Source organism: Lepisosteus platostomus, chromosome 15 (genome assembly GCF_059453375.1).
Source record: "Lepisosteus platostomus isolate fLepPlt1 chromosome 15, fLepPlt1.hap1, whole genome shotgun sequence".
Classification (NCBI taxonomy): Eukaryota; Metazoa; Chordata; class Actinopteri; order Semionotiformes; family Lepisosteidae; genus Lepisosteus; species Lepisosteus platostomus.
In genome coordinates this window covers 24,862,335-24,879,022 of record NC_142625.1, presented here as the reverse complement: position 1 = coordinate 24,879,022, position 16,688 = coordinate 24,862,335, and the positions used below count along the sequence as shown (strand labels likewise).

General features: G+C 50.4%; 1 protein-coding gene across 3 annotated transcripts in view; it reads right to left on the bottom strand.

The window, feature by feature from the left end:
* The window catches only part of LOC148648331 (piezo-type mechanosensitive ion channel component 2), a 43,609-nt gene that overhangs the window by 2,053 nt on the left and 24,868 nt on the right, over nucleotides 1-16,688 (bottom strand). For all 3 annotated transcript variants that reach the window (XM_088607448.1, XM_088607449.1, XM_088607450.1), the window contains exons 33-54: nucleotides 16,301-16,413; nucleotides 14,616-14,725; nucleotides 13,681-13,801; nucleotides 13,325-13,396; nucleotides 12,731-12,897; nucleotides 11,990-12,168; nucleotides 11,283-11,456; nucleotides 10,713-10,943; nucleotides 10,158-10,416; nucleotides 9,256-9,444; nucleotides 8,373-8,607; nucleotides 7,451-7,580; nucleotides 6,301-6,448; nucleotides 5,755-5,969; nucleotides 5,264-5,422; nucleotides 4,641-4,788; nucleotides 3,478-3,666; nucleotides 3,161-3,253; nucleotides 2,260-2,429; nucleotides 1,472-1,588; nucleotides 947-1,026; nucleotides 54-279 (exon numbers count right to left, since the gene is read on the bottom strand). In XM_088607448.1, the coding sequence (XP_088463574.1) occupies nucleotides 54-279; nucleotides 947-1,026; nucleotides 1,472-1,588; nucleotides 2,260-2,429; nucleotides 3,161-3,253; nucleotides 3,478-3,666; nucleotides 4,641-4,788; nucleotides 5,264-5,422; nucleotides 5,755-5,969; nucleotides 6,301-6,448; nucleotides 7,451-7,580; nucleotides 8,373-8,607; nucleotides 9,256-9,444; nucleotides 10,158-10,416; nucleotides 10,713-10,943; nucleotides 11,283-11,456; nucleotides 11,990-12,168; nucleotides 12,731-12,897; nucleotides 13,325-13,396; nucleotides 13,681-13,801; nucleotides 14,616-14,725; nucleotides 16,301-16,413 (3,525 nt within the window). The remainder of the gene's footprint in view (nucleotides 1-53; nucleotides 280-946; nucleotides 1,027-1,471; nucleotides 1,589-2,259; nucleotides 2,430-3,160; nucleotides 3,254-3,477; nucleotides 3,667-4,640; nucleotides 4,789-5,263; nucleotides 5,423-5,754; nucleotides 5,970-6,300; nucleotides 6,449-7,450; nucleotides 7,581-8,372; nucleotides 8,608-9,255; nucleotides 9,445-10,157; nucleotides 10,417-10,712; nucleotides 10,944-11,282; nucleotides 11,457-11,989; nucleotides 12,169-12,730; nucleotides 12,898-13,324; nucleotides 13,397-13,680; nucleotides 13,802-14,615; nucleotides 14,726-16,300; nucleotides 16,414-16,688) is intronic.

Here is a 16,688-nt window from a genome sequence, read left to right as displayed (position 1 = left end):
AAATCGCTCTGACACGGTTTTGGAAGGGAAAGCAGCGGGCTGGCGTCTCTTACCCGTATCCTGCCAGGAAGCCCAGGCTGGAGGGGCTGACCTTGTCGTTGAAGACGACGATCTCAATGCTCTGGCAGCCGGCGGGCGCGCGGCCTGGCGGGCACTCCTGCACGACCCACCACTGCGGCACCTGCCCCCCCGGCTCGCTGGAGCTGGCCCGCCGCAGCCCGATCGCCACGGGCCGGAGCGCGGCCAGGGTCCGGGGCTCCTCGGTCCCGTTCGAGTGAGCTGCAGGGGGGGCACACAGTGTCAGGGCAGGGGCCTGCGAGCCCCTGGGGCGTACGAGTGGAGCTGCACAGCCCGGCAGAGGGACACACCGTCACTCCGCACAGACCCTGAAACCCCTTGAGCAGCGCAAGAGCTCCGCGCTGCCAGGAGCAGAAACCAGAAGGAGCACGTTCACTGCGACACAGGCTTGCAGCTGCCTAGATCCGATCGAGTGGCACTTCACCTGCAAAGATGAGCTGCACCGTTTGCAGTGAGCAGCACTTTAACTGCGAGACAGAACTTCCTGAGACACATGGTACTAGCTGTATTCACAGCCTTTTGCTCAGATAACACATTTTGCTGCTCTTTTCTGTTACGAAATGATTCCAAAACTATGCTGAGGCGAGATCCCAAAACTCAGTTTTCTAGTATTGGACAGGCAAGGCAGTACTGCTGGTTCTCTGTGAAAGTTAACTCCGTTTGATTAATGTAAGAGTTTTATCTGGGTCCAGTCTTTTGTCCATACTAAATCGAACGTTTGACCCACACGACAAACAATGATTTCAAGCTCTTAAATGTAATGGAAGCCGACAGAGGTCTCATTCTGAATTGGACATGGAATCTACAATTGCCTGAGAAGCCTAGAGCCCTTGATTAGGTCAAGGGCATGATGCAGAAGGAGACCCACCTACGTCCAGCCGGTGTGCGATCTTGGATTCTGGGCCCGATGGAGCCCGGATGTATTTAGGCAGCAGCGACTTGATGATCCTGAGCGGAGAAAACACCGTAATTCAGCACCACTGTCCCCTACCGATTCATGCCATTGTCTTCACTGAGGTTCAGATCAAGCACAGCTTTGAGGGGGCGGTATAACGAGGGTCACGTGTGCTTTGGGTGCAAATCATGTTCTGGACGAAACTGCGGCACAGTAAAGGGGGGACTACTGTTGTCAGCTTCCAGCCACCCCGACAAATTGCATCGTCAACTGCAGAACAGATTCATTCATTTTCCATTGAAATCAACAAAAACCTAGAGAACACAATGATTTTAATAACAGAAGCCAAATCTGCCAGGCGAAAGGTCTGCTACCGTGTGGCAGAGGAGCATCTTTTGTTGGTAACCACGCGACGGGCGCACGTTCCCTGTGAAGTCAACACACGACGCACGGAGCGCGTGGTTCGGTTCTGTCTACCCGGAGAGCGTGGGGACTCACACAGGCTGGCCGCGTGTCCCGCGCAGCATGTGCACGAGCTCGTCCCTCGTCCTCTGGTCCTCGTACTTCACGGTGTGCTCCCCGGCGGTCTGTGCGTTCATCACCAGCGAGGCGTTTCTGCGCACAGCGACAGGGCAGAAACTCACCGACGCAGGCAGAAGGACGCACAAGGGCAGGCGCCCATGCCTGATCCTCAAAACGTGATTGTAAATAATAACTAAGCAAAGTAAAGAAGGCTGTGGAGCCTTCTTCAGGTGGGTGGCATCTCCTTACACTGCACAGCCGAAACGTTGTGTTTCTTTTCTTCTCTTTTCAGCAGGGAATAAACCTTTACTTATTCTTTTGCAGCCCTGATTAACCATGTTGTTTACAATCGCGGTTTGAGAATCAGGTGTGCGAATTCCTACGCATGCTGACGCAGCATGGGTGTTTCTCGAAAAGAGTAGGGGTGTAAACCCGGCGTCCTGGCCAAATTCCCCCATTGGCCCTTACCAATCATGGCCTCCTAATAATCCCATCTATAAATTGGCTTCATTACTCTGCTCTCCTCCCCACTGATAGCTGGTGTGTGGTGAGCGTTCTGGCGCACTATGGCTGCCGTCGCATCATCCAGGTGGGGCTGCACATTGGTGGTGGTGGAGGGGAGTTCCCATTACCTGTAAAGCGCTTTGAGTGGAGTGTCCAGAAAAGCGCTATATAAGTGTAAGCAATTATTATTATTATTACCTACTTGAACCAATCGGGGCACGGCCCTCGCTCTGTCCTCACAGAGTGAGCTGCCTCCGTACCTGAGCAGCGTCCAGCGCAGGGTGACGTAAATGTGGGAGGCGTTGCTGAGCTCCTGGATCATGGCTTCTCGGCTGGCAGGGCTGATGCCCCACACCAGGCTGGCGTCACTTTTGATCTTTGCAGCGACGATGTCCTCCGGCAGGTAGTTCACAATGAACTGCATGGCCAGCTGCCAGGGAAGAGAGAGAGAGAGAGAGGGAGACACGAGATGGAGTGATGATGAAGGTGCTGTCGGGCCGGACCGGAGGAGCCCTGCACTGGAACACAGGACCACCAGTGCTGCCATTTCACTGGCTGAGGAACTGAGCGTGGTGGGACACCAGCCTGTTGCCACGGTAACAGACTCGGATCAGTCACTTCTGAAAAACTAACCTTTAGATGACCAATAGACCATATTAGGGGGGAAAGTTATTTTAATAAAGTAATCCATTTGGCAGTAGAAGATACTTCTAACATAAGGGATAATTTAATACCATCAAAAAAGTTTGGGAAAATAATTTTGAAAAGCAACACCATGTTATTATGTACAGTAATTTTTAAAGTAATGCATTACCTCTTAAATGGAACTTCTTATAAAATTAAAAAGTAATCTCTTACACATGTGATTGTAATGGATTGCTTTTTTAACATCATTTTTCCCGACACTGCCTACAGGTTTCTACAGGAAATTGGGACATTTCCAGAGAAACCTTTATGGTATGGTCATCAGGGTTTCCACTCCAGCCAAGTGGATCTCTGATGTGTTCTGATTTGTGGATTCTCTGAGCACTATACGTTTTACAGTGTCGGAAGGGAAGAAGGGTTACAAACGAGGGACACACATCACGTCTCCAGCCGTGCGCGAGGCTGAGGGGTGGGAGACGGATGTGAAGGAAGGACAGTGGGCAGAGGAGCTCTTACCGGATGCGTGGCGAACTGCTGGGTCAAGCGGTTGTACGCAGACTGAGAAAAGGGCACAAGATTCTGCTCCTGCGCGCTCATCGTGAACAGGGGCTGAGAGGAGAAACACAGACAGGACATCCCCTCTCACTGAGACATCAGCATCTGCTCTGTGTCATTGCGGAAAGTGTTAATGGGCAACATTCAATCATCGACCGGCTCTTGTGATTTTCATTTGACTAAAACTCAGGATTGGCAACAACGAGAGAGGAAAACTAAAGGAAAAGTGGGAAAGAGTGCAAGGATAAGAAAGACAATAACGATGGGGAAGTCCATACCTCATACCCCCCTATGCTGAGCTGAATGGAGACGTCCAGCGGCTGATTGGTCACTCCAGCCACGGACTTGACCAATGACATGAAGAGCAGGGGGAACCAGACGATGCAGATGAGAGCGAAGATGATCAGGCCCCCCATGCCATATTTCACCACGCTCTTCTTCTTCTGCCCCGAGGGCTGTGGGTATTTCTGCACAGGGAACACCGGCGTCACTGGGTGAGAAACCAGCGGATAAGCCAGCTGCTGCTGTTTCGCTGCAAGACCAGGGAGCAGGCTCCCAGGGGGAACAAGCCACGGACGTTTCTGGATCAGGTGCTCCGTCACGGAGGCGTGCAGGAATGCCTCCACAACTGCATGTTGCCATGTAGCTTTCTATCCAAAAGGATCCCAAAGCGCTCCATGTGTAGGGAGGCACCCACTTCACCCACCACTGAAGAGAAGCCATCTGCATGACGCCATTCTACACCAGCAGCTCTGCTCATGTGTGGAGTAGTGAGAAAACTACCACACCAGTAACTTCCTGCTCTTATTAATAATGCCAAGGGATCATTAATGACCTCAGTTTAAGGTCATCCCTAGGACAGCACCCCCTACAGCTCTGCTTTCCTAATCACTACACTGAGAAATTACTCTGGAATTCCTAGTCTGGTAAGAAGAGCGCCACCCACTGGTCTACTAACATCACTTACAGCAGCAGCTTGGTTTTCATTTGAGGTCTTCCATCCCAGTTCCGACCAGGCCCAGCCCTGCTGATCTTCTAAGAGATCAGACTACAAGGTGGCAACCCAGTAAAAAGTCAGTTATCTGACAATGCATGTTTACAGGGATATGTATGCGTTGTTTTCATCGACAAGGGGCTGCTTGATTCATTCTATACCGATGTTGGGACAGAAGAAGTTTAAGTAGGAAAGTGTCAGCTAGCGTAGGCTGCAGAGGAACAAGTAAAGGTCTATTCCCTCCTGAAGACGTTTCGGCTGTGGAGTCTTCTTGAGGTCCTGAAGAAAGCTCCACAGCCGAAACGTTGTGCTTTTCTTCTCTTTTCAGCATGGAGATAAACCTTTACTTGTTCCCGCTGTTGGAAGTGACAGCAAATTTAAAAACCTCAGGGACCGGCAAGAGAAAAGCCAGCAGACGAAAGCCTGGGCGTCACGGCACCCTCCTACCTTCTCGGACTCCCTCCAGCACTTGAGGATGAAGATGTTGGCGTAAATGTCCTCCACACAGATCCAGCTGGACAGGCTGAGCGTGGTGTCGGTCCAGACCCAGTCCATCACCGCGCGCAGCTCCGTCAGGAAGGGCACCAGCCGGAACCTGTCCGGAACAAGTCAGGGGATGACCCTCAGTGCTGCAGAGCCATGTTTGTACACAGGTCGACTACTCTGATTGATGGCTGCTACCCGTGCCATCGGTTTCCCAGATTCTTACAAGACGATCAGTATGCATGCAGAAAAAGGAGCAACCCCTGGCCAGGAATGGTCATTCTTTACCACTTCAAAGTAAAAAGATCTAGAATAGCCTTGCATATTGCCTGCAGAATTCAGTTTTAATTACCTGATCTCTTTTACGATAAAACACAACCAAACCAGGCTTTTCCGGAGTTATTCCAGCTGACATTTACCAGGGGGTGTGGCCAGGGAGTTCTTGTTTTTGAACCCCTTCAAGAATGAAAGTTTTAGGGACGGCAGCACACCCCACACTTTCCTGCCTCCCTCGTGCAGTCCAAGAGAGTTCTGGGTGGAAGTGAGAGTGAGATCTCTCCCCGGGACAGAGCCCCGCCCGCACTCACCCCTGAAACAGGAAGAGGTTGAGGCAGTTGTAGCGCTTGGTCAGGAAGTTGCCGAGCACGCGGTTCGGGTAGCCACACTTGATCTGGTAAGCGGAGAGCCCGAAGTACACACACTTCACGAAGTACCACAGCTGGGCCACCTGGTTCCTGTTGAACCTCCTGTTGAAATGAAACCAAACGGAAACTGGAACAATCGGGACACCCCCCGCTGGAAGGACTGCTGCCGCTGCTCGGCGGATTCTTAGCCGCTTCGCCTGGGTCGCGTCTATTTTCCGGCGACATCTTTTGAGAAAACCGAATCCAGGTGCAGAAGCGCTGAAGCCCACTGAGAGCTCAGGAACCTGACTTTCCCAACATTCGGCAGCCCGTTGTCCCCCTTCCCTTCTCGGAACGACCGGTGGAGACCTGCCGCTGTGAGCTGGAGAAGGGTAGTGGGGTGGTGGGGAGGGGTCGGGGGGTGGGCTGGAAGTGGGGGGGAGGGGGGGGCGCACCTCTCTGTGACCCCAGGAAGGATGAAGAACATCCAGAAATGGATCCCGAAGACCAGCACCACCTGGAACACACACTTTCCCATCAGGGTCTTGCGCAGGTACAGGGCCCGGTCCACTACCATGGTGCCGAACTGGATCAGCAGCATCACCAGGAAGGCCTCGGGGACCTGGTCCTCTGACAGAGACTCCGTGATGTCAGCTGCGGCGCTGTGCTTCTGCGGGAACCGGACAGGCAGGCATTACGATTGGATGCCAACAGGCAGTTCTGAATTATTCTTGAATCCTTATTAAGCTGTTGCATTGTCACAGCTCATACCCATCAAATCTAGCTGATGACCCTTTTCCAGGAGTTCCTCATCAATAACGTTCTATTCTACGTAATACAGACCCGTGAGATCACAAGCCACTGAAACTGACAAAGAGCCATGCTTGAACCCAAAGTTAAGTCTGGTTGTTGGTTCAGCTCAAGTTTGCAAGACAGCTCAAGGAGACGTCTGCCGCTCTGTGTGGGTCCTGCTTTAAAAGTACATCCGTATCTGTACTTACTCCAAAGGCCCAGTAACCAAAAATGATGACGATAAAGTTGACGACATCAATCAGGAACATAAGGGCATACACATCGCACACGGGGCTGTACTCAGGGTGGATGATGTCATAGAAGAACTGCCTGACAGGCAGGTAGATTTGGAGAGCTCTGCAGACAGACAGAGATCAATGTTACAGTCCTGTTTGTTACTGATCACCCAGCTGCTCAGCTCCACTCTATCTCTGTCTCTGTCTCTACCTGGCCTGTTGCATTTAAATCAGTTCAGCCACCAGGCAGACCTGCTCACTCTGAGAGGCACCTTCATGGGGAAGAAGGAACCCCACCCTTGACAAGAGTTCTCATGTGGCAGGTTTTCCTCTGTAATGACTGGAAATGTGCCCATGTCCTTCCTCCCAGTGAGCACTGCAAGCTGGGCAGAACAGCCGTTTCTGAAAAGGTCGTGTTAAACAAAGCCTGAGATGGACTAAGCACCAGAGTTACATTAATGCCTTGCGAGTGCATTCTGTAGTAGGATCCACGATTTAACAGGACATTAAAAAATGAATGAAAATGTGCAAGGTGATGTGGTACCGGAGAAAAAAAAGAAAAGTATTTTCCCCCACCTTTTCGTGTTCATTCTTTTGATATTTCAGTTCTTGCCCTAGTGTTTTCAGTCTGTTACTCTTCTTACTTTTTTACTATTAGTGTTCACTGTGTTGGTTAAGCCAAATAAAAGGGGACTCAGTATGTTTTGGGATTTCTTGAATCAGACTATGACCATAGTTCCTGCAACAAGCATTTGTTTTAATTGAAACTGACCTATAGGCAGCATCATGATAGGAATACCAGACACTGCACAAACAAAGTGAGGGAAATGTTGCATGTCTGAAATTTCACGTGTCCGTTACAGTTAACTAGAGTCACCTAAAACTCACAGGAAAGCTCGAAAGCAGTAAAATTGCTTCTAGTTTCCATTTGTAATTGAACAACAAACACATGCAAGCAACTGTTAACATGTTACAAAAAAAGAAAGAACAAGAAGAACAATGCCAAATTTAGCTCTGTGTGATGGCCATATCATCACTTGTTTCACACAGCACTGGAGCTATCATTGAGGAGGTCACCATGGGTCAGGGGTCAGGGGTCAGGGGTTGGGAAGTCTGTTCTCACACTTCCACTGCCTTGGCTTTGAACTCCAACATTTTCTCCCGAAACTTCTCCCTGATAATGTGCTTCCGGGTTTGGGGCACTTTTGAGTGATGTCTCTTCTTTGACTCCCGTTTCGGGTGCTCCAGAATCCCTGTGGGAAACAACACCGGAAAATATCACAGCAATCATGTTATGATTCATTCAATCTGATTAAATCTGTGTGTCTCGCTACATGATTCTGATCTATGAGATTCTGTCCTTGGAAGTTTGAAAACTCACTCTGGGGGTTTACACTCAAGGGATGACCTTCTCAGTAACGCAGTTGAAATACAAGTTTTGAAATCTGGACACATTCATGGGCCTTATAAAGATTTTTGCTCCACGTTAAGATTCATGTGGTGTTGGAGAAAATTGTGGAGAGTTCCTTGGACTGCACAAAGATCAAAGATCAAATCAGTCCATACTCAAGGAAATAAACACAGACTGTTCATTGGAAGGACTGATAGTGACACTAAAACTCAAATACTTTGCCCATACAAATGCGAATACAGGGTTCACTGGAGAAGACTGTGATGTTGGGAAAGATTGAAGGGAGAAGGAGAAGGGGCGGCAGAGGTCAAGATGGATAGATAGTATTACTGAAGTGATGAAAATGAGTTTGCAAGAGCCCAGAGAAGCAGGTGTTGACAGACAGGTCTGGCACGCTCGGGCCCACCAGATCACGAAGAGTCGGACTCGACTAAACGACCAAACACACACAAGATTCAAAGTGTTCCCAACACAGAAAACACCCATAGAGACCCGAAAACGAAACAAAAATGTTCTCTAAACATAACGGCCAAGAGGAACTTGGCACTGGCATATGTTTTTACTTTTCCAATGAGGAAACAAAAAAAAAAACCCCATGTGCTCGAGCGCGGCGGGACTTGTGTGGGCAACGCACCAGTGCCGTCGGCGCTGTCCGCTGCTCTCCGCCTGCGGAACAGGGAGCCCCCGGAGCTCTGCAGGGGCAGGAAGGGCAGCCTGCGTCCTCTCCGGGCCTCTCGCTCTCCCGAGCTCCGCTGCCCTTGCTTGTCCTCTCGCTCCCCAGTGCTGCCTCGCTTCTTCTGCGCCTTCTTCTTCAGCTTCTTGAAGAAGTCCGGCATCTCCACCTCCTTGATGTCCCACAGCCCGTGGCACTGCGGGGGGGGACACGGGGACACCTCGCCTGAATCTCGGCCTGGCGGCTCTCGGGCCTCTTCGAACCTTCACCCAAACAGCCCCTCACTCCCTACAGGCGGTGCACGCGCGGGCACCTGGTTTAAACCACCCGACGAGATCCCAGAGGGCTGCTCGCACATCAGGAGAAAAGACACGCTGGAGGTCTCCCTGAAGGCTTTTGGACTGGGATGTCACACAGCAGCTCAAGCATGCATTAGCAAAAAGAAAATGGACTGCCGGGCAGGAAACCAAGCCTTCGATCCATTATGACTGACAGCCTTAAATTTCTGCGACACCTCTGCTGTAACCAACGTTTACTGTTCAGAATATTAACAGCCCTGTTTGATTAGTGCAGAATGTTCATCAGCCAACTGCTGAATGTATTCATACAGGGTGCACACAAACAGCTGTACACAGGGCAGGGGCAGTCAGATACTAAACCTTCTATGGCAGTAATCCAGCACAACAAGAAACGGCTCACATGATTAGCTCATAACTAGATCTACAATTTGATTAAGTGGCCGGTTGTCCAGAAGGGCTGTTCTGTAATGTATTAAGTAGGTTTGGTATTTTGAGGGCCCCTGGCCCGAGGCTGCAGGGGCCCAGTCGGAGGCCGAACGCCGTACCTTGAGGATTGACCTGTGAAAGAACAAGGCGAGCAGCTGCACCAGGTCAAAGTGCACATAGCCGTCTTTCTTCTCCACCCCGATGATGTTGGGCAGAGCGAAGGGGCGCTCCGCGTTGATCCCCCGATACGCAGAGGTGGTCCATGGGAAGAAGCCGAACTGGAAGAGGTACTTGACAACCACAGTGATCTGAGAGAGAGAGAGAGAGAGAGACAGTAAAACACAGAGACAGGCCAAGGAGACATCCTACAGATCCGGCCCCATCCGGATTCCGACTGGAGCCTCCGGAGAGGTGCATCCCTCTACCTCTGGCTCTGCCAGGAGGGCGTGTCCTCGCACCATTTCAGTCAAAATCGTTATTAACACATGCTCTTCACCAATCTCGTGGGGTGTGCTTTTAGTTTGCAAAGGGGCTTAGCATCCCACTCTTGAAGTTGGAGGTCAGGGAAAATTGAAATTAGGGCAAGGATAGCATGAGGTTAGGGTTCCAATTTGGAAAAGAAGGGTTACAGCCGTAATTAAGTGTCTGCATCATGTTAAGGCACAGCTTAGGAGAAAGTCACCCTTAAAACTGACCTCTAGACTCAAAACCTTCTTTGTTAGAAGGGCCTTCAGTTAACTGGTCCTGTTGTTTACCCCTCTGCTCCTACTGTATTCAGTACCCCCATTTATTGTCTCCTCTCATTGTGTGTTTTTTTATTGTTATTGTTCTTTAAAGCGCTTAGAGAAGCCACCTTTTAAGGGTGCTATATAAGGTTTATTATTATAAAGTCCTGGGCTAGATTTAAAATGTGGCTTGAAGCAGATTAGAGGGTGCCTGCTTGACTGGGGTTCTGCTCAGGCCTCGGTGCTCTGAGCATGGTTGCACGGTTTTGGTTTGGGTCGAAGGGGGGGAGTATCACCTCGGTGTAGATGATGGCTGTCATCCAGAAGCGCTTGGTGGGGCGCGGCACGGACAGCATGGCCCAGAGGAAGATGAGGACGGGCAAAACCAGCGTGAGGAGGGAGGCTGACACCACGTGGTTGAGGATGATGACGAAGTAGCACAGCATCTCCGACTTGGAGACCATGGTGCGGTAGAGAGCGAAGAGCAGCCGCAGGTGCCTTGGAAGAGACTGGAAAAACCTCTCCGACTCCTCGATCTCCTCGTTCTCAAACATCCTGCAGGGGGCGCAACAGCAAGGAGAGGAGCAGAGTCAGAGAGAGCTGGGGCGGGGGGGCTGTGGATGGAGAGGAATATCCATCATGCTCTGAAAGCATCGTTCCGTCTCAGGTTACTTCATCAAGCACAACTGCATGCAACAGGCAAAATATGCAAGGACAACTTAGTTTAGACGTCATTTTGCAGTGCGCGAGGTTTTGTGCAGATCGTCCTTATTATTAGTATTATTGCGTTGCAAATTCTGAATAGGCAGGCAGAAAGACATGGTCCCGTGGCTGGACATTTCTGCACTGACTTGTTGAGCAGTAGCTCGCTTGCGGTAAGAGTGCGCGTCTCCTGGGTGAGGGGCCTGGGCTCCTCTGGGTCCTCTGTCTCATCCAGGAGGTTCCTACTGTCCAGGGAGGCCCGGGAGGAGGTGAAGGGACGCTTCAACGTTTCATCCTCCTTGCACTCCTCTTCCTCTTGCCCTTCCCTCCTTTCGACTTCTTCTTCTCCTGCTTCCTCAGCGATGACGTTCACAGAGGAGCTGAAGCATACGAGAGAAAGGAAGGGGGAAACGAAGGGGTTGTGAGGGTGTGGAGACAGCGTCTCAATCCACAGGCAAGAAACAGAGGACAAGGGGAAGAGCTCCCAGGAATGGAACAAAGCAACAGGAGATGGAGAAAAAAAAGGGAGTGAGGATCAGAAGAGCAGGCAAGCAGGGTGAGCATGTCCAACAGCTGAACTGAAATAGTGTGCAGCCTATGGGGCTGTAGACCACAGGCAGCTCTTCACCTGACTGCTGCTCCTCCAGAATCCAGGCTCCTCCTGTGGTCTCGAAGTCCGACAGTCAGTCTTGTGAGTAAAAAGGGGAGAAAAGGCTCACCTGTCTGCAGGACTGTCGCCATCAATCGAAGGGAGGTCGATGTTGGCGGTTCTGAGGAGTCTCCTGCGGAGCTGGTCCCCAGTAGATGTGGGGTGCTGGGAAGCAGGCAGCTCTTCGTCCAGATCCTCCTGCGTGGGCTGGCGCGAGCCCAGCATGGTCTCGTCCGTCAGGCAGCTGGGAAATGACACAGCGTCAAGCTGAGGCAGTACCTGAGGGCCTGTAGCACGGATCCCAGGGCCTGTTTCCTGCTCAGGTCTCAGCTTCTAAAACATCACAGTTTTCTTGGGGGACTAACAGAACATAATGAGTAATAAAGGAAGAACACACCAAAGGAATATTAACTATTAATTTGTTGAATCCTGTTCCAACAACATTTTAAAATGGCATTTTAGAATTGCTAAGTCATGAAGATGGTGGAAGGTACTGAAAGCTTATTCAAACGGAATACAGAGTGTCATTCTATGAAATGAACTGTCTCCAGGAACATCATCAAATTAATGTTACATGCAGGGTATTGTAAACAGTACATCAGAATGACACAGCCAAGTTAACAAAGAGTGACAAGTTAACCAAAACACAAACCACAAGAATTATCAATGCTTGAAATGCAAATTAGATGACGCGATTTAGGGAACTGTGTTTTTCTGGGGGGAGGGGGGGGTGTTATAGGATGAAGACGGAGATGATGAAGATGAAGACATGGCAACCTGGAGAAGCTGCTGTTCCAGGAGAGCTTGGAGTCCGAGCTGCGCAGCTGGGCGTAGCCGCGGGGCATGGTGGGCAGGGGGTTCCCCTCGCCCTGACCCCCCAGAGATGCCAGGGTGGACTGCCTGGACAGTCGGCTCTGGTAAAACCGCTTTATCGTGCCTTGGGACGCCTCCTTTCCCTGGAAGGGAAGGACCAGAAAGGGCAAGAGCACGAGGACTCGACACAGAGCAGCCTGTACCTTTATCACTGACGCAGTCCTTCCTATCACTTCCAGCTACTCCAACGACTAAGCTGCCATTATCCACTATTACACATGGGTCCAGAACGGAAATATTCTAGGTGCAAACAAGGCTACATATTAAGGTATTTCACAACACATACTATAGTAATGAGGATATTCATCAGTGGAGATACCAGTATGCACTCAAGGGCAAGGAGAGTAGTTGGGTTCGACAAAATAATAGAGGGGAGCCCAGAGGCAATTGTGTAATCCCCACGATTAATTGGCAGTTTTGGTAGTTCCTTTGCTGTCAGGCAAGAGAAACGTGTTCTTTCACTCTTTCTGGGGGTGGAGAGGAGGGTAAGGGACATTTTGGAGGAGGCCAGAGAGAAGACTATCCTGTCACCCCTCCCCACCCCTTGGCACCGCCGATGCTATTGAACTGCACTGTTGCTGACAGGATCGTGGCGTGCATGAAGTCATGACTTGATCACAGGCGGTTGTAAATATATCACCACACCTTCTTCAGCTCCTGGCTCAGCAGGGCTCTCTCAAAGCGCAGCACCTTGGAGATGTCCAGGTTGTCCTTGCAGAGGGAGTTGAGCCCATCAGCGAGGTCCTCGATGAGGGCAGAAATGAAGACCCAGGCAAACCTGACTGAGTCGATGAAGCGCGTAAACCTGCTGTCTGTGAGGAGAAATCAGGGAGAAATCGGGCACTGAATCACTGGATAAGAACTGTATTGATTTTAAGAACAAAACAAGCCTTTTTTTGTAGGATTAGGATTTTCAGGTGAACTGACAGCTCTCTCCCCATTCCGGAAAAACAGGAAGGAAACTGAGATTTCATAAATCTACAAAGTCTACAAAGGAGCATGCAATGTTTCACAGAAAAGGTCATTTTTATTCTTTTTGTGAATCCCAGCAATTATTAACAATAATTGATTACAATTAATTACAATATTGTTAATGACAATATTGTTTTTTGTTTGTTGATGTCAGTCACATAACCATGTGCCATCTTCATAAAGGACAAAATGCTGAAATAAATCCTGCACCAGAAAGGACCAAGGAAATGTCTGATTAGTGTTTATTCAGGTATAACCACCACCTACCCTTCTCTCCACCTGTCTCTTCCTCTGTGCTGTCCAGGTCCAGTTCCTCAGTGGACTCTGTCCTGTCGATGCCTGGGGAGTTATGTAGAGAAGGAAAATGGTTCTGGTACAGGGAGCAGTGACGAGTACACCAAGGCACGTACAGTACAGTGCACTGAGATCTACACAGATGAAGAGAGCCACATGGGGAGATAAATGCTAAATGTCTCACTCAGTGAACAGTGGCTACTTACAGTGTTCAGACCTGACCAAACACAAAAGAGATTCACAGCTCCTTGATACACCTGAGACCCTCACCAATCCCTTGACAGGGAGTCCAACACCTGGCCCATCAGAACACACAGATGCCCTCTTACCCTGCTGTCTGTGCAGCTCCTGTCTGGCTCTCTTCCTCTCCTCCCTCCTCAGCATGGACTCCTCTTTCTCACGCCCCTTCAGTGCAGCCTTCGAGCTGGTCACCCAGGCCTCATACGCCAGCTGCAGAAGGCAAGGTCACAGATCCAGGCTGGCCTGTCAGCTGAACTACGGTGGCATTTATACCAATGGAAATACAGTTTGATTCCTTGCGGTTTCCCTGCAAAGCAACGGGCCCGGAGGATTGCGATACAGAAACTCCTAATGCTGTTCCACCCCAGCTGTACCTACTGCCCGCCGTACAGATCCCACATCAAGAGTCCAGCGACATGCTTATCTTACTGCCTGTGAGCGAGCAAGCAGTGCTCCCGCAGGAAATATTGGTCTTCCTAAGCCCGGATTCCAGAAACACGTAACAACTACGTGTCGTTAATACGAGATTCAAAGTTCAAAACAAGTCGTTCCCATAAATCCGCCCTTTCCCTCTTCGTCTGCGCTGTTCACTACTGCTGTCGGACTCGTGATAAAATGCCTGGGACTCTTCAGTTAGCGATGAGCTCCTAGTTTCATTAATAAAGGTTTTGTTAAAGAGTTTAAAAGAAATCATGACACCTGGTCGCCGAGCGCAAGACTGTGGGAGATGTTCATAGAGCGTTTACCACTAGTTTTTTCTTAGTTAAGTAAAAAATACAAAAACCATATATAAAGGGTCTCATACAACCTTCAGTCTCCTACCATGAGAGCTCCCTCAGGCGGTTTAAAATGTGTCTGTCTGAAACAATAAGGGTGGTCATGAGTGCTAAAATGTTTGTCCTTATTTACCCTCTGGAATAAAAGAGACAAAATGAATATGCCTACTGTGTCTGGAGACATCCATATATTCACTTGAGACCAGTGCATAAGTGGTTGCCAGCTCTTCTGCTCATCTCTTCCTCACCTGAAAAGCCGTTTTCTTCTTTGCAGGGGCTTCCTCCTCCTTCCCCTCCGGCTCTTCCTCCTCCTCCTCGCTGTCCGACTCGAACAGGTAGTAGCTGCCGCTGCGCACCACTGTGGACCGCGCGCACACACGGAAACAGCATCAGCCCACAGCCCGGACCGGGGCCATCGCTGCCCTCACGCACGTGAAAGCACTGTCGTTCAGAACGAGGCGGCCCTTCGGAAATCGGGCACATTAACCCTGGACGCGCCTCGGCAAAATTAAAGGAGGTAACGCACAAGCCTCGCATTCTGGAGATTAGATGATGCACAAAATCATTCAGGTCGATATTTTAAAAGAACCATCTGTTATCATAATAAGTTGTCCAATTTAGCAAAACTTGCTTTTACCCGATTAGACGCTAAAAACACAGTTCAGTAGTTTTAGTGTAATAAAGACAGCAGAACTCTCTTTCTCTGCTTGTTCATGTTCGAAAGCCTTTCAACCTCTCAAGCAGCAACCAATTATACAGCGCCTTTCATGCCAAGATGCTTCTCATCCAGTCTGTGGTTTTTTTTTTCTTCAAAACAGGTGCAGGTATTAGAAGCCCTGCAGAACAAAACACACGAGGCTCTTCCTGCGCACACACGCAAGAAAACGAAGTAAACGCTCAGTAACGTCTGACGCTCGGAGTTGCGATCCTGCGGTCGTTACTAAGAGAGGGGTCCAAGTGAAGCCAGGGTCATGCAAGAGCCACCGGGCCGAGCGCAGAACCCGTCCACGCACTGGTGCTTGGCAACCGGCACAGCAGCAAGCAGCCAGGCAGCGGGCGAGGTGCGAAGAGCACAACACAGTACTTACTGGACGAGTGGGTCACCCACGGCCGCCACCATTTCTTTCTATCCCTTTTGTCCCCCTTTTCACTCCCACCTGCAAAATATGTCCTTTACTGCAAAAGAAGAGGCTGGACAGTTTGTCGAATGCACTGGGTGCCCACGGGAGAGGCCGTGATTGCTACAGCCCTCAGTGTTCGGCCCAGTCCAAACAGCTCGCCCAGCAGGGGTAAGTCTCCGCCTGACTGCAGTTCAGGGTGTCGCAATGACCCCTCACTTCCCCTGTCGCTAAGTCAATCGAATATTCCACAGAAAGCATTCAGGAGCCTGCTCTTAGCCAAGGATCAGGAAGTGTGCCAGTGCCCGAAAACTACGTCACTGACAAACTGGGTATCTAAACCCAGTGGTGGCACATTCTTCTGCGATTATAGTGCATGTAGACTGAGTGGGAAAGGTTTCATTTGGTTCCCAAGAGCTGTGGCGGGTCTGTATATCTTCACAGTGAATAAGCCAGGTTTCAGAGCTTTGCGAGGGGTGCGAAACCGTGGGGACACCTGGAAGACAGACTCAGGGAACTGTTACCTGGCCAGGTCTGTCTCTCACCACAGGCCAGGGGCACACAGCTCCGGTCTCCAGGCCTCTACCCTGAGCTCCTAATTTCTCACTGAACTGAGTATTTGTTTTAAATCCTCCAGCTTTACCATTTTCTCAAGATGCAAGAGGAAGGTGGTTTAGAGACACAGTGGCCTGCTCTTGAAGACCGGAGGCTTGCACCCCTGCCCTGCGTCATGGTAGACGTGACTCATACCTTTCAGTGTTTCCCCAAACAGATTCTCCACGGCTTTTTAACAAGAAACCCAAAGAGGAGGATACCCTGAGAGTCCCGGTCCTCTTCCTGCGTGGGATCCACGTCCGCATCCCCCTGCACGGCTGGTTCTCCCTCTCCCCCCTCGAACCTCCTCTGCTTGGATTTAATCTTTTCCATCCTGGGGGGAAGGAGGAGAATCGAGGAGAGGAAGCCGTCAGGGCGGTGCGGCATCACGCTTCCAAACTGGGTGCAGAGCGTGACAGAACAGCAGAAACACAGCCTGCTCTCTCTCCTTTGGCCTTTGAGCACGCACACACACACACACGCGCACACACACACACACACACACACACACACACACACACACACACACGCACACACACACATTACAAAGCACTTCAGTGCACCAGAAATGATCATTTTGGCTTGCGGACCCAGCAGGCAGCCCCTCAG